The sequence below is a fragment of the Miniopterus natalensis genome, chromosome 1 (assembly GCF_054644295.1).
Source record: "Miniopterus natalensis isolate mMinNat1 chromosome 1, mMinNat1.hap1, whole genome shotgun sequence".
NCBI classification, from domain to species: domain Eukaryota; kingdom Metazoa; phylum Chordata; class Mammalia; order Chiroptera; family Miniopteridae; genus Miniopterus; species Miniopterus natalensis.
In genome coordinates this window covers 194,909,955-194,934,847 of record NC_142081.1, presented here as the reverse complement: position 1 = coordinate 194,934,847, position 24,893 = coordinate 194,909,955, and the positions used below count along the sequence as shown (strand labels likewise).

At 36.2% G+C, this 24,893-nt stretch overlaps 1 protein-coding gene across 7 annotated transcripts in view; it reads left to right on the top strand.

The window, feature by feature from the left end:
* Positions 1–24,893, top strand: part of CPEB2 (cytoplasmic polyadenylation element binding protein 2) — a 59,843-nt gene that overhangs the window by 32,008 nt on the left and 2,942 nt on the right. For 4 of the 7 annotated variants that reach the window (XM_087828217.1, XM_087828207.1, XM_087828223.1 and 1 more), the window contains 7 exons: positions 3,638–3,661; positions 10,392–10,562; positions 11,392–11,481; positions 15,825–15,943; positions 16,175–16,289; positions 19,645–19,826; positions 23,867–24,893. The exon at positions 23,867–24,893 is cut by the window's right edge and continues 2,942 nt beyond it. In XM_087828217.1, coding sequence (XP_087684343.1) covers positions 3,638–3,661; positions 10,392–10,562; positions 11,392–11,481; positions 15,825–15,943; positions 16,175–16,289; positions 19,645–19,826; positions 23,867–24,094 — 929 coding nt within the window. In that variant the 3' untranslated portion in view covers positions 24,095–24,893. The remainder of the gene's footprint in view (positions 1–3,637; positions 3,662–10,391; positions 10,563–11,391; positions 11,482–15,824; positions 15,944–16,174; positions 16,290–19,644; positions 19,827–23,866) is intronic. The other 3 variants (XM_087828229.1, XM_087828212.1, XM_087828232.1) reach the window with 1 other exon arrangement.

Below are 24,893 nucleotides of genomic sequence, written 5' to 3'. Positions count from 1 at the left end.
AAACCAGAAACACTACTATGTTTTTCATAGTAGTACGGAACATTCAAGTGTCATTCAAGTATTTGTTTCTATTTGAATTGTTTCCTCTTTACCCCTTTTATCAAGGAAAATAGTATTTTTATTAATACACATGTTTTTTCAAAAGGAGAACAGTTAGAGCAGAAGTATGGGAGGATGGTATTAGCAAAGTAGTTTGAAATTTAAATTTGCAGTTACTAACCACATACAGCCATGTTTGGAATCAAGCTTTGTGTTCTTTTAGGAGGAAGAAGTTATGTGTATCTTTTAATTAAGAAAATTTACTCAGAAATAAAATTCTATTTCTGAAGGCAGAAACTCTAAATATGCTATCTTAAGTCACAGTCACGAACATAGGAAACTTGAGTATGCAGTCAGTTCTTTTTTTATGCTGACGGAAGTGAGTGGAGTAGACAACAGATTTATTTTGGATCTTGACGAGGATTATGATGGGATTTGGGAGAGGGTGTATATTTTTCTCCTGGGTTTTGGCTCAAGTTTTTAGAGTAAGAAATACAAATTTTTTTAGTTTCACACCAAGATAACTTCAACCTTTAAGTATTTCCAACTGATTTGATATGTTTACTTGTCAATTCTTCCAGCTGCAGTAACTCAGCTACCACAACTGAGCTAAGAGCCAATACATAGGGCAAAAAGACCCTAAAGAGAATGCTAGAATTATTCTTTTTCTTTTTTGTAGCTATAGGTTAGAACCTAATAATATTATTGATAACCCAGGACCAAATTATAAAGCCACTTAGATAGGAAAGGTCTTTGGGCATGTCTCACAGCCTTATTATCTTCATTAAAGAAAAGAAAAAAAATGTATATATACATAAAACATATATATATATATCTAAAAGCATATAATATACGTTTTAACATACATGTGCATACACACACAAATATATATTTGCACATATATGTTAAATAGCCAATTCCTCACTTTTGTATAAAGTGTTTTTTATAATACTTTGTAAGATATGTGTATCTGAAATTTTATGTTCTAAATACAGTTTTTAATACAAAAAAGTATTCACATTTTTTTCTAAATCATATTCTAAATGAGTTTGGAGGGGCATATTTTAAAGAAGTCTTTATAAAAGCATAATGAATAGTAATTTAATGATTTTTTCCTCACTAGGGGTTTCTGATAAGATTATAGCAGAACATATTCCAGAAATTCATGTTAGGAACATTGGTAGGAAAGTAAGGGCACCCATCTTTGTTTAGCATGGTGGCAGCAGCTTGGTTATTTCCATGGCATGGAATAGGAAATGTTTCACAGGGTTTAACTCCATCTGCAGTCAGTTTATTTTTGGTAATGAAGAGACTTGGAATCTGAGAGTTTTCCAAAAAATAAGTGGAATAACTTTTTACAGGATTCTAAGGTTCCTCAGGTATGAGATAGATAGAGAAATTTTCTAAATGTATTCAGGCCTAGGAATGAGATGGAATCTAAGATGCTGTGAAGATTTGTATTTATTTTCACTGTTTTAGTATTGAGTAACCTCAGCTAAGAACATAACACCTAAGGACATAAACTGGCTATGGTGTCATTAATCTTCTCAGTAGGTTAAGAATTAGGTGCCACGTTGTGAATTCTTCATAATTCATAATTTGACTTTAAACTTGATGAGAATAGTTTCATTTGCTTTATAAATGTCTGACCCTCTCCAGCCATGAATGAGATACCCCAAAGCAAACCTAGGCTGGGTCGGTATCATTAGACCACGCCTAGGCACAAGCAGGAAGCCCAGCTCCCCTTACCACTACAGCGTTAGAGACTTAAGGGATTCACTCTCCTATAGCCTGTTCTTGATAGCTCTATTAAAAGTTCCCATTTTATCGGTCTGATTCTCCACAGTTGATGTCCCATCTCTTTGAGACTTTTTTTTTTAAGACCTTTATAAGTCTTGGAAGACCTAGATAACAGGCTTCTAATTGACACTTCCATCCCCACCCTCACCATAAGCTAATGTATAGGTAGATAAGCTCTATGTAAATTATAGAGGGAGGGTGGGGCAAGAGCAGGGTTACAGTTGTTTGCATGAAAAATAATAGAATAATTAATAAAAATAATATAAGAATACAGTTTCTTGTACTCAAAACTATAAACCTACTTTTGCCCCACCCTGTACACACACAAATATACACATACACATATATGTAATGTGTGTATATATAGCTATATGTATACATAAACCACACATGTATATTCATATAGGTAAGCTATATAGGTCAGGTTAATCTGTAGAGCTTTGAGTTAATTAGTGCTCATGGATATATTAGGTCGGTGGTAGATTATATAGCTAAATAAAGACAGTAGAATGGCAGAGGTACAAATGAAGTTATTTTCTATAAAAGACGAGTGTGAGCCTTATATTTTTTGACTTATTTCTTGAGCTGTAAATGATTGAGAGAGTTGACTAGTTTGTTTATCCTCTTTTTTATTACAGGGGAACTAATGCTGTATTCTCACCATATAGACACATTTATATTAAAGCCTTAGTATAAAATTTAAAATACATTTTTGAAAATTTCAATAATAGAATATATTTAATGAGATGAGATGTTTTCTTTTGGTCTCTAAGTTTCATACTTTTGGGAAGATATTTCTGATAACTGTAATATATATTTTGATTTGAAATTAATTCAGTATAAATTTTTTCCAGACCTAAAACATGAACATGAAATAAAATCTGAAATTAAACAGTAATTTTTTGTTTACTGCCTTGGTTTTATATATCAATTCCAGGGTAAAAGTACTCATTGTATACTCAGATTTGGAAGGAGGAGTTATTTAAAAACAAGTTGTGAATTTTATCAAACTGGTATTTTCTTATGAAAAAAAAATTGCAGCATTTTTTTTCTACATAAGGAATTACGTAAACTGCTTGTCCCAGATTCAAATGCCTTACTACACTACTTTATACTTTTACAGTATTAAACATACCTACTATTCTGTGAAATACTACTAATAATTTGTATCTGAATCACTGTTACCTGGGAAGTAAAGACATAAACATTTTAGGTAGCTGTTATAAAATGTACTAAAACAATAGAAAGCATTATTAGCTATAGTATATCATTAATACCTTCAACTGAGCAAGTTTGAATATGGATTGATTTCTTTACTGTGCCTTCCAGTACTTTTTCCACACAGGGTTTGGTATAATGTGAGTTGGTCTGAATAACTTTGTTGGACTTTATATGCTATATGGGTCTTTATAATGAGTAGAAGAATAAAGATTTAATTCAAATTGTTTCCATTCATTGGAAAAATTATTTGTGATGCTGTTTAGCTGTAAAGTGTTACGTATCCCTATCCTGATCTGATGAAACATTTATTCATGAATTTTAACTTGATTGAGAATAAATTGTATATTTCCTGTTAATTTCACAGTTTTTATACAGTTCAGATGAGATATATAATAAAAGTGCTCTGTAAATGGTAAAATATTATGCAGATAGTGTATATTGGCATTATTGTAGCTCTGAAGACAAAGTAGCACTAATTTCCAGATGCTCACATAGCTTTTCATATCACAGATATTTGTAAATGTGAGCTTATTTTTTAGTTCTGACATTTTACAATTTGTCCTTTGTTTACATGCAGCAAGGAGTTATGGGAGAAGACGAGGTAATTCATTTATGTTTGCTATGGTATAACTGTTTCTAGTTGGGTTTTACTGTTCAGTGTTGAATAATTATCACAGATTTCTTATGCAGTGTTGAAAACTCACAGAATTATATTTTGATTTGAGCACTTGTCAAAGTTTTGAGTCCTAAACCTCTTAACCTTTAAAGAACATTTCATACTAATATGGTTATTTAATAAAATTATCCCTTTTAAGCTGTCCAGATTTTAACCATTTTTAAAGTTATTATATACCTTTTAAAATAAAACTGTCATTTATAGCCTGCTTACGAAATATTTTTAATAAATTCTGGTGAAGATGACATGCAATATGATTTTTCTTCTCTGAATCTATAACTGATTGTCTTATCTGTCGTATACAATTTATATATCTATTTTATTAGTTTTATGTTTGACCCATTTGAAAATAACAAATAACAAATTGACACTGATAAATAGAAATCATATTGCCAGTAGTTCTCTGTCTTCTAGGAATATAATCCTTTCCCCCATGCCCTCTCTCCACACACTCACACACACACACTTTCTCTCTCCCCCACAATAGTCTTTCCCTCAGGGTTCTTACTATCTTAAGGAAGAAGCTAGCACCGTGTGATACTGGACTAATAAAATTTCTAGGAAAGCAGCTTACATTTTTTTTTATGGCTTAAACTTGGCCTTTTTTTTTCATGTGCAAAATTTGAGAGGGAAAAAGTCTTATGGGATGAGAAGAAGCAAAGGTAACTTTAACCTACTAGATTATTCTTTGAGTGAGTGATAATTACGGTATTTATACAGTTGTTATGAGTGCCAAACTGAGTAGAAAGGATTTTCCTCAGCCCCTAGACTCCCCCTGGAGCCATGGAGGACAGACAGTGATGATCGTGCCCTTTGATAATACTACCTGTGTGTGCGTGCTCAGTGTCTTCTTATCTAGTCACGAGAGCATGTGATTTGGAAAAAAAAAAAAAGGAAAGCATTTCCCACCACTGAGGACAGAAACCAGTGTTTTGTAGTAGTATTTCCAGTTTTATATTTTACGTTGTCTGAATTTAACTTCATTTTTGGAATCTGAAACTTCAAGTGCTTGACTGAATTTCTCGATTCTTTAGTTTTATAACTAAAAAATTAGAGCTATAGAAAACAACCTAAATAACTTTCTAAAGATCATTATTAGCAACTGAGAAGAGAGAGGGAAGCTTTAGGATTTTAGGGTCTATTTTCAGATCTGTGGACTAATCTCTTTTCACTGTGCTATTTTAATATAGAGCTTCAGTTCTCTTTGAAAAATACTCACCAAGCTGTGATTTTAAGGTATTTTTGCCACCTTAGAGCAATTTAGGGTTATTTTCTTATTATACACTTTTCATCTAATTAGCCTTAGCAATTTATGTTTAATCTAATTTGGCATACTCCAGTGTAAATGTCATGATCTAGGAAGTTCTTAGGAGGAAGTTCACAGAAAGTCACATTATTTATCTTCTTTCATCTCAGTTCTATAATTGTAGACTACAGTTACAGTTGTAGACTTAGTTACAATACAACTAAGAAAAAGCAAAAGTTTCTGCTTTTAGATAGGAACTTGATGCTACTCTTAAATATCTCTATCCTCTGGGAGCCATAAAGATTTCCTCTGTTTCGGAGCTGCCTCCCAGTATTGGAAGAAAGAAGACTTGTACATGGTTTTAAGGTAGAGGCCTTCTTTGGGACAGAACTGACAGTTGTCACACTTATTTGGCTTGTTATGGGGAGATAATGCCTGAATTTTCCTCTCAAATTATATGACATTAGTAAGGTGTTTTTTTTTAGTTCATATTCTGTGAATAGTAGAAGTCTGCTTTTAAAATTTTTATTTTGATGGTTAGATGAAAAGTATACCCATTAGAAATAGTTATTGATGGATTTTATTTGAATTTGAAAATATTTTGACACCATAAGTAATAAAACATTTTTTAAAAAAAACATGCCAAAGGAATGACTCAGAAAGGCCTCGAAGTAACCTGGTTCTCCTCCTCCTTTTTCTCATTCCCCCTTTCCATTGGGTTTACGTATGCCCTTTCTTTTCTGTGAGGAAAGGACTTACCTCTTATTGGGGCAGAAGCTTTTAAAGTGATAAGTGTACTTACAATTTCATTCTAGTTGTTTGGAGAAACATGCTGATTTGATGGGTGATCCTGCCTGAGTAAGCAGGGGATGTTCGAGAGAGAGCAGCCCTGGACCTACTGCTTTTCTCTGGTAGTTTTATCCTTGCGTATGACATAGAAATCACACTGGCGGTTTGTCTCCCCTGATAGAGTGACCTCTGGACCTTATGAGATGAGAAAGATATTCTATTCATGCTTCATTGGTGTATTTGTTTTGTGTTTTTATTTTTAGAACAACTTTCAATAAATAAAAGGACAGAATGCTACATTATCAATGAACCATGCTTAGCTTCAAGCTATAAATTGACTAATTTGTGCAAATGTTTAATTTTTGTTTCCTCCCTCTCCCCATTGATATGTTGGGAAATGACTTTATTCTGGGCTTCCAGAATGAGGCTAAACTATGAGAAGTCAGGATAAGTGTTAATGTTTAGGTGTATTAGCATGAACGCAGTCAGAGTTAGAATCCCAGTGTAATCTTAGTTATAGCTGGTCTCATGTTGCATTGTGTCAGCTCTCCCTCTGCCGTTTGTGCCTTTTCCTGGTGCAGAACCCTGACTTGCCTTTTTCATTTGTGTGTATGTAGGTGTGTTTGTACGCGTGCGTGTGAACAGCTCTACGTTTATTGGAAATGTAACATCTCTAACTTAAAAACAAACTTCCTGCAAAGAAAGCTCCAGGCCTAGATGGCTTTACTGGTGAATGAACCAGATTTTTAAAGAACAAAAATTTATTCATTTCTGTATCTGTTTAGTTCTGTATGCGGTGCGTGTGTGTTCTTGTGCATTTTTAAAGGTGGTTTGTTTAAGGAATTTATTTCCTCTAGTTGTTGAGTTTATTAGCATAAAGTTGTTCATCATATTTCCGTCTTAGCCTTTCAGGGTTCGCAGATCATGCTGGTTGATATCCCCTTGTTCATAGCAGGTGCTGCGTTTTCTTTCTCGATGAACTTAGAGATACACTGATTTTTTACTTTTATAAAGAGCAGACTTTTGGCTCCACTCGTTATCTGTCAGCCTTTTTAGTCATGTTTTTGTTTATTTCCTTTATCCGTTTTGTTTTTAATTTGCTGTTATTTTTCTGTCTTTTTATGGCATAAACTAGAATTATTTATTTTGAACATTTCTTGTTCTCTAATGTGCATTTGGAACTAAGTTTTACTCTAAGTATGGGAGTTTTTCTCTTGAGCATGTGCCTTTTGCATCATCCCACGGATTTTGTGTTGTGCTTTATTACCGTCCAGTTTCACTCTGGATATAAAAACCTGAAAATACACCCTAGTTTCAGAGCACAAAAGAAGAAAGGTAATTTAATTTTGGTTGAAAACTGTTGTAAATATTTTATTCCAGATCAAATTTAATCAAATTCTACTTCTCTCAGCACATATGATTTTACCTTTATTGCCATTCATTTTCATGCACTAAATATATGTGTGTATAATTCTTAGTGTGTTCAAAGCATACTGTATATGGAAGACATACATAATTATTTAGTGGTTTCCTTTTATAATCAATTAATTTGGGTTATAGGAAAGGATAATTGGCAAGGTAAAAAGTAATGTTTTGTTGGTGGTGTTTACTCAGTTAACTTCTCTTAAGTAACTATAGCTCTTATGGCTTCAAGCAAGAAAGCAGTCATGATTTTTTAGCAATAAAGATTCTTATTAGTATGGCTAGTGTATGGTATGTTCTTAGCCTTATATCCTTTGTTCAGCTGAACTTTGGTTAATAGATTATAGATATTTGCTATTTTACTAACTGTAATACTTCATTTATTACAATTAGGAAATTATTATAGTTAGTAATATGAAATAATTATCCATGAAGTTATAATTTTACTTAACAATATTATAGTTAGCATAAAAGTTTATCATTTCGAATCACCTATCTGACATTGGTTATCTAGTGATTTCCTTAGTCATTGCATTCATGGACCCTAAATATTTATGATCTATATTTTTTCTCATGATAAAAATCTGTTAGACTTTGTTGTATTCATGGAACTGCTAAATTTGTATGTAAGGACACTTTAAAGTGAAATAATTTCCAAACTATTGACATATCTGAAATAAGTATAAAATTTGAACCTGTCATTTTTCATCAAAAATTAGTATTCATGTTGTTTCTTTACCTCATATATTCCTTTTTTAAATATAGAATTATTTACTTAAAGTCCAACCTTAGAAAGTTGAACTAGTTATTCACAATTAATGTTATTTTTAACAGATCTTGATGAGGTTCATTTTGTTAAGTAGTTTTGTTTTGAGGAGCTTTCCACTGATCACAAAGAATATTGACATTTGTTTTCAATTAGCCCTTATTGCTGATAGCAAAGGTATTGGGAAAGTTAATATTCACAAAGTTACTCAGTAAACATTGCTGTCTTTCAGAATAGCTTACTAAAATTGAGTTTGCATCTGTAGAATAATTCCTTTCTTGTACTCAGTATGAATATTTTCCTTGTTTTTGTATTTTATAAACTTCAAATTACTATTTGAAACATCTAGCTAGCTACATAGTTCACAGACATGTAGCCCCCCTCGTTGTCACCCCAACCCCAGTTCTTTGCAGGTGGACACATTTCTGACTGCCTTTGTTCATATCACCTGATTAATTATGTGTCATATTTTTCAAGATAACATTAATGACGTTTTATGTTGTATATTTGTTTATTACTTGTATATATTAAGACACGTGCCATTTATTACATACATTGTCTCCTCATCCAAAAACAGTTCACTCTGCCTTGAAAGAAAAGCGACCTGGCTACATTCTTATTTTCTTCTTCCTTCTGTGATAAACTTCTGAAGAACCATCACCTTTTAACATCTGTACTTGACAAAGCTCCACATGCAGTGTGACTCCCACCCAAATTTATTAAATTGATACCTTTGAAAATCATGCATGTTCTCAAGCACAGTTGTCATTTTAAAGAACCATTAGCACCTCACATTGTCCCTTCATTGCTCTCTCTATCAAGTTACTTTCCGCCGCTTCTCCGTCACAGTGATGTTGGGCTTCCCTCTTCCTTTCCTTACCGCTCCCTGAATGTCCTGTTTCTGTGTAAGTTTTTCCAGAGCCATCCTCATCATTTCTCTTGGGCGTTTTCATCTGTGATTACCAAGAACCTTGAGTAGCACCGCTGAGGGGGCGACTCCCTATTTCCTCGTGTGTGTGACTGATTTCCTTGCTCCACGCCACCTGAAACTGCATCCATTAAATGTTGAACACCCTGTCGGCTTGTGAAACTTTGCTTATCTAAAGCATTTTCCCCTTCTGGCACCAGTTTCTGGTCTTGACTGTCCTTCCATTTAGTGATTCTTACCATTCATGTTCTAAAATCTCCTTTTGGTTTCTCCTTTCCATCTTTTGTCTCTGCTTTGTTTCCCATCTGCTTTTTCACTGCTGTAGTTACCTCTGTCGTCCGTCCTTCCTGGATTTTCTGAAGAACTGATCTGCTCACTTCCACCTGCCTTAACCATACTTGCTAAGTAACTCTCCCTAAAGCAAAGGACAAAGTTACTGTCTTGCCAGCCCTGTGTTATTATTTCCTTCACCTACTACAGAAAATGCCTCCTTTAGCCTGGCAGTCAAACTGAGCACTCTGACCTCAAAAGTGCTTTTTTAGCTTGACTGTTCTGCTACTTAAATAAATTTATTTTTCCTACTTTCTCTCATGTTTTTTCTTCCACTTGAAAAATGTACTCAAAACCATGTCCTTACAAATATTTTTACTTTTGAATATCCTGCCCTTCCTAGTGCCCTCAGTAGGCACTGCTGCCTTTCCAGTTTCACCACAGATGCTGTTCCGCTTCAGCTGAGGGTTTAAGAAGCCACACTGCTCCCTCCCTCCACCACACCTCCTCTGAAGCCCTGGGGAGCTTTCTTATGGATGTGTGCTGGTTACATATAGAGATCTTGTCTTTTCTAAATAGATGTTCCTGAGAGCAGGGTCCGTGTTTTATGGGGTCATTTTATTTTTTACCCCCACATAGTCCAGCCTCATGATTGCTGCAGAGGATTGTGTTGCATGTACCCTGTATAGGGCACACTCCCGACGGGGGAGCTCAGATGGGGACCGAAGTCCCAGAGCAGTGGCTTTTCTGTTTTGCACGTGTGCAGAAGCCCTGTCTACCCTTCATGTAATTGGCACATGTATAATAAATTAATTCAAGACCTTATATGAGATATTGCTTGATGCGTTTGTCCTTCCTGTGGTCTGCAAGTGGTTTTATGTCCTCTTATCCATTTAGTCTGTGCCGTTTCCTTCTTGCCACCAATTTCTAAAGGTCTCTCCTGTTACACATCCAGTGTAACCATCCCATACATCAGATTCTTGTTGTTTTCCATAAAAATGTGAAGCGATCTGTTTGTGATATAATTATTGTCATATGACTATTTATTTCTAAGTCATTTCTCAGACTGCTTCTCTCTTGAATCTGAGTAATTAAAACAAACTATCTGAATTTTCCTTCATTGTTATGCATATATCACCTTTTTTTAAGTCTTTGAATTTGTCATTGTTCCTTTTGTTCTTGACTTTATCATTTTCTAAGATCTGAGATTCAGGTTACATTTGTTATATTTTAGCCCGCTCTTCCCTCTTCCCAATCGATGATGGCTTGCTGGACGATGGCCACACTGATCAAGTTGGTGTTTTAAATTCACCCACGTGTTACTCAGCTCATCAAAACGGAGAGCGAATAGAACGTTTCTCTCGAAAAGTTTTTGTTGGTGGTCTTCCTCCAGATATTGATGAAGGTAAGTTGTTGATTTGGGCCTTAAAAAAACCAAAAACCTGAAATATGATGTGAATGGGGTGTGGAATTTTTTTACCCCTAGAGATTTCCAATTAGAATAGATTCCATCTCTGCTTAAATATTTTAAATATTTTGTCCACTGCTGACACATGGAGGTAGTTGGATAAACAACTTTTTAAAAGTTGATTGCTCTGCCTTATGTTATAATGTAACTGTTACTGTGAGCATTTTTATAAATAAGATTTTTGTACTAAGTACCTACGGCCTACCCCATGTACATTTTTAAGTGTAGAACACAGTTTGTGGGAAATCTGTTATTTTTCATAACTGATAGATGATTCTGTGTATAATCAGTAAAATAAGGTTTCTTTGGAATGGAATTACCTGGAACATAAATGAGTATTCTGGGTTTTCAATCTTGTCTCAGCATTCCTAAGTTTCTACAAGGTTTTACTTATCGAGCAGTAATGGATCTCTTTACTTAATTTAACATAATGGTGGCATGGTTTTCAAGCCAGTGATATTTAAGGTTTGGTGTACTATAAATTCATTATTATCCATATAATTTTATATAAAATTTTAAAAGTCACACTGAATTGATTATTCTGGCCAGTGTACTACTTAAAAATGAATTTATTTAGACAGAATAGCTATTTTTATGTATAATTTTAATAAGAACATTAAACATATTTTCACTTTTTATATTCTAGCTTATCTTAGGCTATTTAGTAATTTTAAATATTAAATCTTTAAAGTAACTTATAAAATATGAGGTTTTAGAATGAATTATTAAAACTGATTCCTAATGCATATTGTTATACTTCCTTAAGATGAAATAACTGCTAGCTTCAGAAGATTTGGGCCTTTGGTAGTAGACTGGCCTCATAAAGCAGAAAGCAAGTCCTATTTTCCACCAAAAGGTAAGGGTTTTTATTGTTAATATTTGCTAGGAAATCAATTATATATGAGCAAAAGAGACAATATCAATTACTTGGTGTTTTCTATTCTTTTAAAATTGAATATGACTCCATCTTTATGTAAAAATTAATAGTGTAATTTGTGGACGTTGGCATATGTATCTAGTGAGGTGAAATGGTCCTGAGAGCTGTTTCAGTTTCACTTTGAGCCAGTGAGGAATCGTGAGACTTGCTCTGCTTTCTCTATAATGATTTGATGATGGTGGTAAAGAGTCAGACGTTTCAATACTTATTCTGTCTAAAGTATCATTTCAAGTAACTTGAGTACAGACATATTAAAAAACACTTCTCAGTGAAATTAAGACCTGTGTGAAGTGAAACTAAAATATGTAAACCTATGAATAGTGTAAATATTGCAAAATTTACTTAAGTGTTTCAGATAACGCAGCTCACAACCGAGCAGTACACACTCTGTTGGTGAATTCAGATAGAGGAGAAGGTGACTGGGCAACAAACACCCAATTATATAAAGACCCAAGATGTGAAGAAAACACCTAGTTGTGTTAGTCACTTACGCTGTACTGCTGTGGCTGATCACCAGAGTACAGGAATCACAAACCCTGCCAGCATTCATCTGAGCAAAGCCAGGCCACCGTGGATGGTGAGAGGAAGGGTCCCCTGGCCACAGTGAGCAGGGGAGGCGGGGGAAAGAATTGAGCATTGTTCCAGTCGGTCGGATCCCTAATGGCAGATTCTCTGAAGTGAATAAAGGGGGAGGCTGAAAGACTAAGACTTCTCTTTAAATATTACTGAAGTACAATTTTAGAAGAGAAAAAATACACTATTATCCTCATGGCTGAGTGAATTTTTAACCCTGGAAAAGACTCCAATAGATCTATTAAGTGGTCTGATTTGGGCTCTGGAAAGGAAACAGGTTAGGTTATGGGGTTACAAAAATTAGCTAAGGGTGTCTGGTGATGAATTGTAAGGGCCATCTCTACTTTTTGTCATTGAGAATTCTAGAACCTCCATTGCTAGTTTATGTAACTTTTAAAGAAATGTAATGATACAGTGATGTTTTTATGCCTTTAGATCTTATATTTACGGGATCGAGAATATCTTTTGAGCAGGAATTCTGGATCCCAGGCCTCTATGAGAATCTATTAAAAGCTCTGGACCTTTCTTCATATACTCTAAATTTTCACATGATTTTGGAATTCACTATACTTGGAGGTCCCAAATCCTTGGGTTAGAGAGAAAATTAGTTCCATTTAGATACAGATGTCTATTTGTTTTTTTAGTTTTTACCTGCTGTTGTCCACAGTTTTACTATCTTGTTCTTTTATAAAGTTTATTTTATTGAGTGTTCAACAAAAATGCCTGTTGCTTTCCCATGTCCTTGTGTAAAGTACCGTCATGCCTTGCCTGGATACTTCAGACATGTATGTGACTCCTGTCCACATTTGTGGCTCTCTCCAGTTTTTCCCCCACGGTAGAGTAGGAGTAATCTCTCATTCATCTGATGCTGCTGCTCTCTGCTCCCCTGCTTAAAGCCCTCCAGTGGTTTCTTTATTATTAGGGAAATGACGAGAATGCATTTGCCCTGCTGGCCTCCCCACCTTTCTACTTTCCTCTCCCACTATTTCTTCCTGTTCCCTTCTGATTCCATAACCTGACCTTGCTCCCCCTACCTCAGGGCTTCTATGTATGGTGTTCCCTTGGCCTGAAGGCTCTTCCAGTGTCTTTGCATCTATATCTCCTACTTATGTCAACTTAAATATCAGTTTCAGGACCCTCCTAATGAGGTCAGATGAAAGTGTGGTCTCTCCTAGAACCACTCACTTTCATTGCTCTTACCACAGTTGCAGTATAACATTTCACAACTTTAAAAATACATGATTATTTTATTAATGTCAGATTCCTTCAATAATCTGTAAGACCGTCTTTATTAACCTTTGTATTTTCGGTAATCGTGGATTAGTAATTGCCTAATTCAGAATATAAACAACTGTAGGATAGAGAAATCACTTTGACCTGAAGTAGGTGGGGGAAAGCTTCACTGAGAAGTTTTGAACTAAATCTAAAGTTGAACTGTGCAACTTAGATAAAAAGTTGTTGAACAGAGTTCCAGGCAGGAAGTGAAATACAATTTTAAAAAGGAATTAGAATTGGTTTTTATGGAGACATACACATTTTTTATATGAGTTTCGTGTTCATTTACAGGGATGGTGGACTATAAGCCTAGGAAGATGGGTTGGCACAAATTTAAACAGAATATTTGCTGTCTTTTGTGGCAGTTGTTGCCATTGTCATTGTCATTGTGGTTTTTGAGGTGGTTGTTAGCTTATTTTCTCAAACCAAAAACAAAAAAATATATATATTAGCACAGCAAATCATAGCTTTTTTGGTACAATTATAGTTAATTGTAGCCATTGCCAAAGACCAGTGTTCCCAAACCTTGTTCTTTCAAACATTTTTATCATTGCTGTAATTCATCATTTTTCATGGTTTGGAAAACACTGGTATAAAAGCATCCAGTGGTGAAGCTACCTTGTAATTCAGGCAGTGACGAACCCGTGGATGCTTAGCCACACATGTATGTACGTATGTTTCCTGTGCAGTGAATGAGGTTCTCCCTGTGTGAATATTAGCTTGCTCTAATAAATTCTAGAGAACTATAGATGGTTTGTTCTTGGTAAGAGTATTTTAATATTTAATTGCTTTCCGTAGCTAGATCATAGCTTATCTGCCATGTCGTATAATTAATTTTTGTGGTATAAACATTTCTTCCCTAATAATGACAAAAAATAATTAAGCAATATTAAAACTATTGAATTTAAAGGATTGTTTTAAAATTAAGTAATATGAAAATAATTATATCAAAAATTAATATCACAAAACTTAAGCAGCATTAAAAATACTGAATTTAAAATATTGTTTTAGTAAATTAGCCTTCTATCCTCTCTATTATTACAAAACAATTATAGCTCTCAAATGCTCAGTTTTGTATCAAAATTAAAGCCTTTGCTTAAAGAAAACCAGTCTTAATTTTTTTCCAAGCATATTTAAATTGTTTCTAGTAATTAAAAAGCTTCTGAGAGGCATTTCTTAACCTTGCATAGTTGTACCTTTGGAAGTTTCTGTCTGTGTAGGCTGGGTTGACGTCTTATTTATGCCGTCAAGCCAGGAAATTCTATTAAAGTGAAGTACTTCTGTGTAGCATCAGAGCTTTATGGCAATAAATGCCATTGTCGGCAGTGAGCAGTGTTGTTTGAGTTCTATGTAAAATAGACCTCGTGTTTCGCATTGTTTAATGGGGCAGGTGCGCGTGGACTGCTTGATGGCTGCTTCCTATTGGAACTGGGTGGCAGTGCTCCCTGTGTGTTTGCACAGAACTCTTGTCAAGCGACAGTTGTGTTTTTAGGTCATTTATAGTATCAGCTGCTGGGAATAATCATGTAATAGTAAACTTGGAATGTAAATTTTGATGCTTTTTTATATTGAATTCTGCTTTGCCTGCTGGATGTATGAATGATTAAAGATTGACAATTGGTTGTCACAAGGAAAGGAGGAAGTATGTATTTGCCACTGATACAGGAATTTAAGCAAGAGCTTGGATTTACACACCTAAGTAGTCTCTAGACTAAAAAAATTGTTCATCCAAGTTGAGACATGACTTAAAATTTCTGACCCATCCTGAAGGAACCTGTTTTATTCCAGCCTTCCTAAGATAGTTTTCTTAGTATCATTTGAAAGTTGTCAAATTGACTGTGGAATTTTCCTTCTGAGTATGGAAATTCCTGGGCCTTTCCAAGTATGCTGTAGTCCAAAAGTATGCTCTAGATCTTCTTACCCTGAAGGAATTTATAGGAAACTTCAGGTTTCCTGTAATATGCTGAACAGATTAACCCTTCCAAATTGTTTGAGAAAGGCAGTGCCACTACTAGAAAGAACATGGGACTGACCCGAGCTTGAAATTACTCAGCCAGTTACTTGCTTATGTGACTAATGTGAAGCAAGTAAAGAACCACTTGATACCTCAGTATTTTCTCTGAAAAGTGGGAATGAGGTTTCCTAGACTTGTGAGAATCAAACAAAATAGTTCATGTAAAACTTTTAATAGTACTGAATAATAAGTGCTATATATAAAGTAGGTAATTTTCTGAGTATATGTTTTTGCATGTATTTCGTAGGATATTGTTTTCTCCAATAGAAAGTATAATGATTCTAGTCCTATTTGATAGGATTTTTTCCTTTAATAAAAGCTTGTATTTTCTAAACATGAATGAAACTTGAGGGTAATCACTTACCTTGACATATTGCCTCATTTTTCATGGTTATTACAGGCTATGCATTCCTTCTCTTTCAAGAAGAGAGCTCAGTTCAGGCACTAATTGATGCTTGCATTGAAGAAGATGGAAAACTCTATCTGTGTGTTTCCAGCCCTACCATCAAAGACAAACCAGTAAGTAAGCACTACACTAACTCTAAGCGACAAACACAAGTTTTCCAAAAACAAACACCATGTTAAGAGTTCAGTTTTTAAGAATTTGGATAATTTATTGTTCCTAGATAAATAATTTGTGTCCAAATCCAGCTATCCAAAATTTTAAACAATGAAAAAAACCACTGGCACAAAACAGCATAAGCTATAAAGCAAATAAGACCCAATAAAATAATGTCCTTTTCTTAATAGGTTCAGATCCGTCCTTGGAATTTAAGTGATAGTGATTTTGTAATGGATGGTTCTCAGCCTCTGGATCCCCGAAAAACAATTTTTGTTGGAGGTGTTCCTAGGCCACTAAGGGCTGGTAAGTAGAATGCTAATTATGTGTTTTTAAAAATCATTTAAATATGAATTAATTCAGTCAACATTTGGTAGCTATTGTGTACATGACACTGTTGAGCAGGTGAGGGACAGATTCCTCATGCTCTGGTAGTTGCTAATACAGAATTCTGAGACCCCTTCTTGAAACCATCAAGTAACTGGAGAACTGGACACTCATCTATCGATACTAATAGCTAAGGCCAAACAGATTCTATAAAAAAAACAAAAAACAAAAAAAACACTCAAATACTTCTGACTTCTTAAGTGTTGCTCGCTAAGATAGGAGAATTTGGGGTCTGTTTATTTTATATGGGTTGATTCTGATATCTGGGAAAGAAATTCGGGATTTAAAATAAAATAGTACTTTAGATAAGTGAGGGATAAACTTATGTTGTCAGTAACCAGGAACCAGAGATTTACTGGCAGATGTCACAGAGGAACATAATTATGAATGTAAATGACCACTGCTCAAGCATGTTTTAGGACACCACGTATCCTATGAAATGTGTTAGTGCTTCCATCACTGAGAACATTTCCATCACTGAGAATGCCCTCTTCCATTGCGGGAGGCTAGGTTAAAGAAGTATTCTCACATGTGAACACTAATAGGACACAAGTGCTACATGGGGAGACTGCGGGGACTAGAAGAACATACGACAAGGAAAGGTGATACAATCTGATAGTTTAAATAGACGTGTATTTGAGCTGACAGGTAAAGACTGAACAGAGGATGTAGTTAGGGGGTGGTCGGGAGGGTTATAAGGAGTTTTCGGATACAGGGAACAGCAGTTCAAAGGTTTTCAGTGGAGGGAAGCGGAACACATTAGAGGGACTGAAAGAAGCCCAAAGTGCCTTCACGGCAGGTAAGGAGTGAGTGGAGAGACACAAGAAGACACCGAAGATATAAATAGGAGTCTGGACATGCAGGTCTAATAGGCTGATTGGTCTTTATCCTCAGAGCAAGGGGAAACGAGTGGACAGTTTCAATAGAAGGAGACATCATGATCACATTTGTGTTTTTGAAAGATCACTGCAGCTAACGACTCATGGAGGAAGAGCCAGGTTGAGAATGGATATTGGTAGACCGGTTTAGTTGCCTGTTACTGCAGTTGGGGCAGCAGGTAGTGGTGGCCTGGATTAGTGGGGGTAGTGGTGAAGAGCTGTCATAAGATAAATAAAGGTTGCCCAGCGTTCAGTCTGCGGCCACAAGGTGGACAGTGATACCTTTCACTAAGTTAAGGAGCACTGGAGAAGGAGCTGGTTGAAAGGAAGGTCTGGGTCTTGATTTTCAAAGCTGTGGTGCCTTTCAGAGCTCCCAAGGAGAAATTTCAGTTAAGCCTTTGGTATGTAATACAGCTATCTCTGCCTTTGAAAAGTTTTATTAACTTTATGCTGCTTTTACAGAACACCTACATTAATTAGCACCTGTTTTAGCTAACCAAAAGAAAGACAGAGAAAAAATAAATTAATTAAATTAAATTTTAAAATAAATAAAAAGGAAATACAAAGAGGATTTTTGCTTTTAAATTTTCCTAACGTTTACGAAAGTTTTCATTGGGCACCCTCTACTTTCAGATACCGAGGGGAACCTTTATATTTTTTAAGAGAATCACACCTGCTGCTCTTTTGCAAATGAACTTGGCGGGGGTGGGATCAGAAGCAAAGAGATAAGGCTATTGCCAGATCCAGATGAAAGTTGGAACAGGATGTTAGTGATGGAGGTGAGGTGATTGAATTCTAGGTGTGTCTTGAAAATCCATTTCACAGGATTACTTGTGCAGTGGGGGGAAAAGATGAAGCCGAGAGTCCTGACTTGGCAGCTTCATCGTTTCCAGTGCTTACTAACTGAATCGGCAACGACTCACTGGGCAGGTTTGGTGGGATGTGGACTGTCGGGAGTTCCATTGGAATGCACTGAGGGTTGCAGTGTCTGAGAAATGTCTGTGTGAGTTGTCCAGTAAACAGTTGCATTTATGAGTCTGGAGTCCAGGGGCGAGGCCCAGACTGCAGGAATGGAGGAGCATGGAACAGAGAGGTGGTAATTAAAGCCATGGCAGGACCAAATCACCAAAGCCATGAGCATAGAGAAGTCAAGGGCTGACTGCAACTTAGGGTCCTCTGACATTGAAAAGTCAAGGAGTTGAGAAAGGACTAGCAGGGAGACGGGGATGGAATTACAAGGAGGCAGGAGGGGGAATAATGGATCCTGGAAGCTAGATGGAGAAAATATTTCACGGTGAAGGAAGATCTGAAGTATGTTCAATGCTGCTTACAGGTAGATTGACCATGGAACCTGACAGTGGGGAAGGTGACCTTGACATGAGCCATTAAATTGGAGCTATGGGGTGAAAGTGTGATTATGAAAGGTTGAACAAAGAATGAGAAGAAAGGGATTGGGGACTATAGAAAAATTTTTTTTTTAGCAACTAGGGGAACAGGAAAATGAAGCAATCACTGAGAGGAAGAAATAGAGTTAAGAATTTTTTTTAAGATGGAACAAATTACAGTGTATTGGGAAGGACCCAGTACAGAGAGGAAAACTGGTGGTATGGAAAGTTGAGAGGAGAGTTACCAAAGTAATTCTGTAGCGAGAGCGGTTGGGATCTTGTGTACAAGCAGAAGAATTGTTTTGGTAAAGAACATGAAACTTATTGGTGGAAGTAGGGTTCTTGGGGTACTGCTGGAATAAGCATTTCTGAGGCCCCCATGGGAGGGTGGGATATGGTAGAAGCTTTATTCCCATGGAATTGCATCCTTTCCATAGAGCTGGAAGTAGAGTCAGTGCCCAGGGTCTCCTTTCCATGGTGGAGCTGAATCCAGTTCAGCATCAGGCTAGTTGCAGTCAATTAGTCCAGTATGTGTGTAGGGGGGTCCACATGGCCGTGGGCTATGTGAGCAAATGCACAAGCCCAGAGTCACGCAAGTCCCCAGGGCCCCAAGAGCACAAGAGAGCAAATTCCTTTGTTCAAGGGATTAAATATCCCACATTTGCGCTCTTGCAGGGGCCAAGCCCATTCTGGCCAATGACCTCTGTTCCCAGGTGTGACTGGCAGCAGGCACCTTCGCTAGTCCCCCCAACTTTACTGGGCATGTGTCTATCTTTTCTTTGTCCAGTCCCCTGGGGGGAGTGTGAAGTGTAGCTTCCCGGTGAAACTGTCCAAATGACATGCCTATAATGGCTGGCCTTCCCCTTTGCTCCTTTCCTGTTATTAATAACTAGGTTAATTACAATGCTGTCAAAACTATATATTCAATTGACTTTTACGTTTTGAAAAAGCACTTAAAAGTTGTTGGTTTACTGTGTTCTCTCACATTTGATGTGAACTTTTCTTTTGAAGTGGAACTTGCTATGATCATGGATCGGCTGTACGGTGGAGTCTGTTATGCGGGAATTGATACAGATCCTGAGCTAAAATACCCAAAAGGTGCTGGTCGAGTTGCTTTCTCCAATCAGCAGAGCTACATTGCTGCCATCAGTGCTCGGTTTGTGCAGCTTCAGCATGGGGACATTGACAAACGCGTAAGTCACCATTGGGAAACCACTTATATCTTACAGGGAGGTGCTGGTAATAAGAATAAGGGTTAATGTGATTCAGACTTGACTATTTTTATACTCCTTTAACTTTGAAAGATGTATATCAAAATATCTACAAAATATAAAAATTTTCAATGTACTTTAAACTTTAGATAGAATGTAAAAAATAGAAATATAATTTTAAGGCATGTCAAAAATTTTTATCAGCCAATAAGGTCTTAATATCCTCTAGCCATTGAGGCAGAGGTGGTTTTAAGAGCTTGTACTCTGGAGCCCAGACTGCTTGGGGCCCCACTTCCGCCCTTTGCCCTGTAATCCTGGGCAAATTAACCTTCCTTGTGCCCCTTTTTCCTCATTTATGAAACAGAAAACAGTAATAGCATCTCCCTCACGGTTATTTTGAGGACTAAAGAAATTCACATATATAGAAGCACTGAGAACAGAGCTTGGTACTAAATGCTATTTAAGTGTTAGTTATTTTTAATTTGTTATAAAATCTAAAATAAAAATATATTGTGGCCCGGCCAGTGTCTCTCTGTGGTTGAGCATCAACTTATGAACCATGTCATGGTTTGATCCCGGTCAGGGCACATGCCCAGGTTGCAGGCTCCATCCGCAGTAGGGATGTGCAGCAGGAGGCAACTGATCAGTGACTCTCTCATCATTGATGTTTTTCTCTCTCTCTCCCTCTCTGCTCCCCTGTCTGAAATCAGTAAAAACATATACGTGTAGTGCATAGTTCCCTAAAGATACACAATAATAAATATACAAATAAGTTAAATATACAAAATAGTTTACCTAAACTTTCAAACCCTTACTCTTTAGTAGCATTGTTAGGTCATCACAATAAGAACTTTTAGGAAGTCCTATGAATGCTAACTGAGAGCCATCCATTGTGTAATTCTGAGGACTGATTACCATCTAATATAGGGGAAAGGTGAACAAAACTCAATTGTTCATTTGCAAATCTGTATCATACTAAAATCTGTGAATCGTTCTATATAAGCCTAAGCAATGTTCCAAAATTAGCATGTTTACATTTATAGTACAGATGAGATATACTAAGAATATTAGGTAAATTGACTTTTATATCCAAATTAGTAGCTATGACTTGAGTATATTCTTATTTTCCCAGTGTAACAGCATCTTGAAGCTTCTTCTTGGAGACTGTTTGCATAATAAGAGACTATTTTGTAGGCAGGGGAGCTGATTAACCAATGCTAATTGACTGGACCGTGGACTTTAGAAGTGTCATCAATTTAATTACCAAACCATACCATTTAGAAAAGAAGTACAGCGTAGGTTCAGTTCATACATGCAGAGTGGCTTTTTTGTTTGCATTGTTAACTGAAATATTGCGAAAAAATGAAGAGAAGGGGCTCTGCTTTAATTCAGACATGCATATGAAATTTTTTGAACTGGTTCAAAACTTAGAGTTTCTCTAATTCAGTGGTTTTCAACCTTGGCTGCACACTCAAGTCACCTGGGAGCTTTTTAAAAATCTTGAGTTACAACAGAATCTCTGGGTGGGCCCATTTAGTCTGGGATGCAGCCAGGTCCCCACGGGTGACTCTAATGCGCAGCCAGGCTTTAGACCGCTGATGCAGTGTAACCCCTACTTTTGCTGGGAGATGATACAGTCACAGAGGAAATTATTTACATTGTATGTATTTGTAGTTATTTAATATTCAGAAACAGAGGGAAAAGATTGTTGCATTATCATACCTCTTTGTTTCCAAATGAGAGTAAAGGACCAATTATTTGGGGCAGAGTATTGATTCTTAAATAGCAATTCAGATGCAGAGCAAGTGAATTGAGAAACACATTCTTAAAAAGGCATTGAAATCCCTAAAAGTTTATTTGTTCAGACGTGTGCTACTAAGATATTATGGAAAAAAGAATAGGTGGAGAACTGATGAAACTCTGTTTCACACATACAAAAGTTAATTGTTAGAGATTATTATTAATCCGAAATAGATATTGATTATACTCTAAAATCATAAGTCAGTTTTAAGTACAATTTTCCATTTTTTAAGTCTGTGATTTTGAGTTAAGTAGGTTAGCTTCATAAAATAATATCTAGAAATTTAAAGTGCAAATAATTGAAATCATTACATTTGTAAAATCTTATTCAGTATTTGACATTAAGTAATTCCTGATACATGAATTTAGCATTTTATCAGGTGTTATGAAAATGAAGTAAACAGCACAGAAAGTGTATTCAGTTTGCTTAAAACCCATGGCAAGAAATAACCATGAGAAAGAAATCCAGAAAGCATATGTAAATGTACCACTTCCATTCAGATAGTTACAGAGTTCTACTTGGTGCTGGTCTGCTAGGTACTGGGTACTGAGTGTGGAGCAAATGGATGCTTTCCCTGTGTTCACAGAATTTATCATCTAATGAAATGAAATCCAGGAATTTCTGTGCTACCTTAATACGTTCTTCGGTCATAGTAAAGTTCTTCCTTAGTTATAGTTACAATTAAGATAATGAGTAAAAAATAACAGCCTGGCAATCAAGATAGAATCCATAAAGGGAAAAGGTGAAAGATAGAACATAAAAATTTTAGAATTTGTGTCAAAGATTATTTTAAAAATAAAAGACCAATGGGAAAAAAAAGGTTAAAAGTCCTTAACTGGCAAAGAGAAATTATAAGTTAATTAAAAAAAAAATCCAGGAGGAAAATATGCATAAGATACAGACAATTCAGAAAAGCAAAATGTCCAGTATATGTAAAATATGTTTATCCTAACCCTAATGAATGAAATACAAATATAAACAACAATGCAACTCCATTACCTTCCTATGAAAGACTTATTTTACAGTTCTTTTTATCAATTTTAGGTTGTTTCAGTTTGTTGTAATTGTTGTTATTACAAATAATGCTGCAGAAAATACCCTTATATATTTAATTTCTGCATGCATGCAAGTATTTCAATAGAGTACATTCAGAGTAGAAATTGTTGGGTCACTATTTTTTATTGCAGGCAAACACTACCTTATCTAAAACCAAGCTCTTAAAACGCTCCATTTTCTCTGCCCCTCCTCAGGAAAAACTGGTATCTTAGGCTATCTGACACCATTCGGTCAGACACAGGTCGAAACCTTTCGTTCATAAAGCTATTACAAGCAGGAAGGCAAGGCCGCCTGAGCCAATAGCGGCTAGTGCTCGCTTACAGAGCATCGCCTTGGCACTGCCCTAAGTGCTTTTGCTCACACAGTCTAATCTTAACTGTTAGGCAGGTCCTGTTATCCTCATTTAACAGGGGGTTAAGAGGTTTAGCAGTCAGGCCTTACTTGAGTCTGAGGCCTTCTACCAAGTCCAGCCTCCGCAGTGGAACTTTGACTTTCCATTTTACCAATTCACAGAAGTCTAGACATGCCCCTAATATCCCTATGCACAGTTCTGGTTCAGGACCAGTTATGTGCACACCCTAGGGCACAGCTCTCACCTGCGGGAGGGAAGGGCTGCCCAGTCGGTGGCAGTTAGGGTTGTGCTGTCTCAGACGTGGTATTGGAATGAAGGGAGAAGATGTAAAAGCCATTTGTGTCCCAGGACTACTTGATATCCCTTGACTTTTTTACTCGCAGTCACCTCTGAAAATATTAACACACAGGTGTTTTTAGGATGTTACTTCAAGAAAGGCAAGGATGGAATGTTTTGCAAATCAATTAGATTTTACAGTTTTAAAAAGTATTTTCTGTCATTGGAAAATACAGTAAATACCATTCAGTTTATAGTCGTCTGAAGATTGCATTACCAAAACAACAGTAAAATTACCAAACTAAGTGCTCATTTAATCACATAGTCAATTATGAACATGAAACATCATATAAAAAGGTAATTAGTTCAAGAACAAAATTATTTTTTTTAACTTACAATCTGGTAAAGTATTTCCCTGGGAAACTTCCTCCTTTTTCAACATTTAATGCTGTTTCTTTTTCCTCTGGAACACATTTTAAATTATTTACCAAAATGGTTTCTGAAGCCGCTTAGGAGCCGTCTTCTCTCATTTCCTAGGTGGAGGTAAAGCCATACGTGCTGGATGACCAGATGTGTGATGAGTGCCAGGGCGCACGCTGTGCTGGAAAATTCGCTCCTTTCTTTTGTGCCAATGTCACTTGCCTGCAGTATTACTGTGAGTTCTGCTGGGCAAATATCCACTCTCGTGCGGGACGTGAGTTCCACAAGCCGTTGGTAAAGGAAGGTGCTGATCGCCCACGTCAGATCCACTTCCGCTGGAACTAGGAGGAGGAAACATGCCTCTGCTGACAAGGAAAGAAAGGCTGCATGTGGCTCACTGTGTCTGAAGATACTGACGTGCAGAAGAAATAAGTGCATTCTTCTGCTCTCACCCAGCTCTCAATACACGCATCTTTATCAGCAGCCAAAACACTACAAGCCTCTTGTTTTTCACCAAAACCCTACATCTCAGGCTTACTAATTTTTGTGATATTTTCATGTTAAAATAAAATGTTTTTTTGTATTTTCTCCAAGTTATTTTTATATGTAAAGTTAAAATTAGATATGAGAATGTTTTGCGTAGGGGCAAACAGTCTGCTGCTATATAGTGGGTGAAGCGTGCACTTATTTCTAAACGTGGGTTTTTAACTTCAAGATCTGCCCCAGTAATTTACCAAAGGTAGCAAAATAATAGTGAAGATGGAATATGTCTGCTACAAATGCTTATTTTTATTGTTGCTATTTTCAGTGTATACATAAACTAAAATTAGGGTTGGTTTTTTTGCTCTCCATTTTGACTTGCAAGAAATAATACCTCAAGATAATCTGATTTATTAGCTATTTTTAAACATTTTTAATCACAAGCTGTATTAGCTTTGCTGCTATATAGGTGTTATGTGTAAATGCCACCTATTAATACGGGATTGAAAACGTTAGAGACACACTGCATTGCAGATAAAATGCAGGCAGCACAATATGGCCTAAACTGCCATAGTTTTAGAATGTGAAAAAAATGCATGTTTACTTACTGTATACACCATATGCATGCACTAGAATTATTAACAAGAGGTGAGGTATTGCAGAT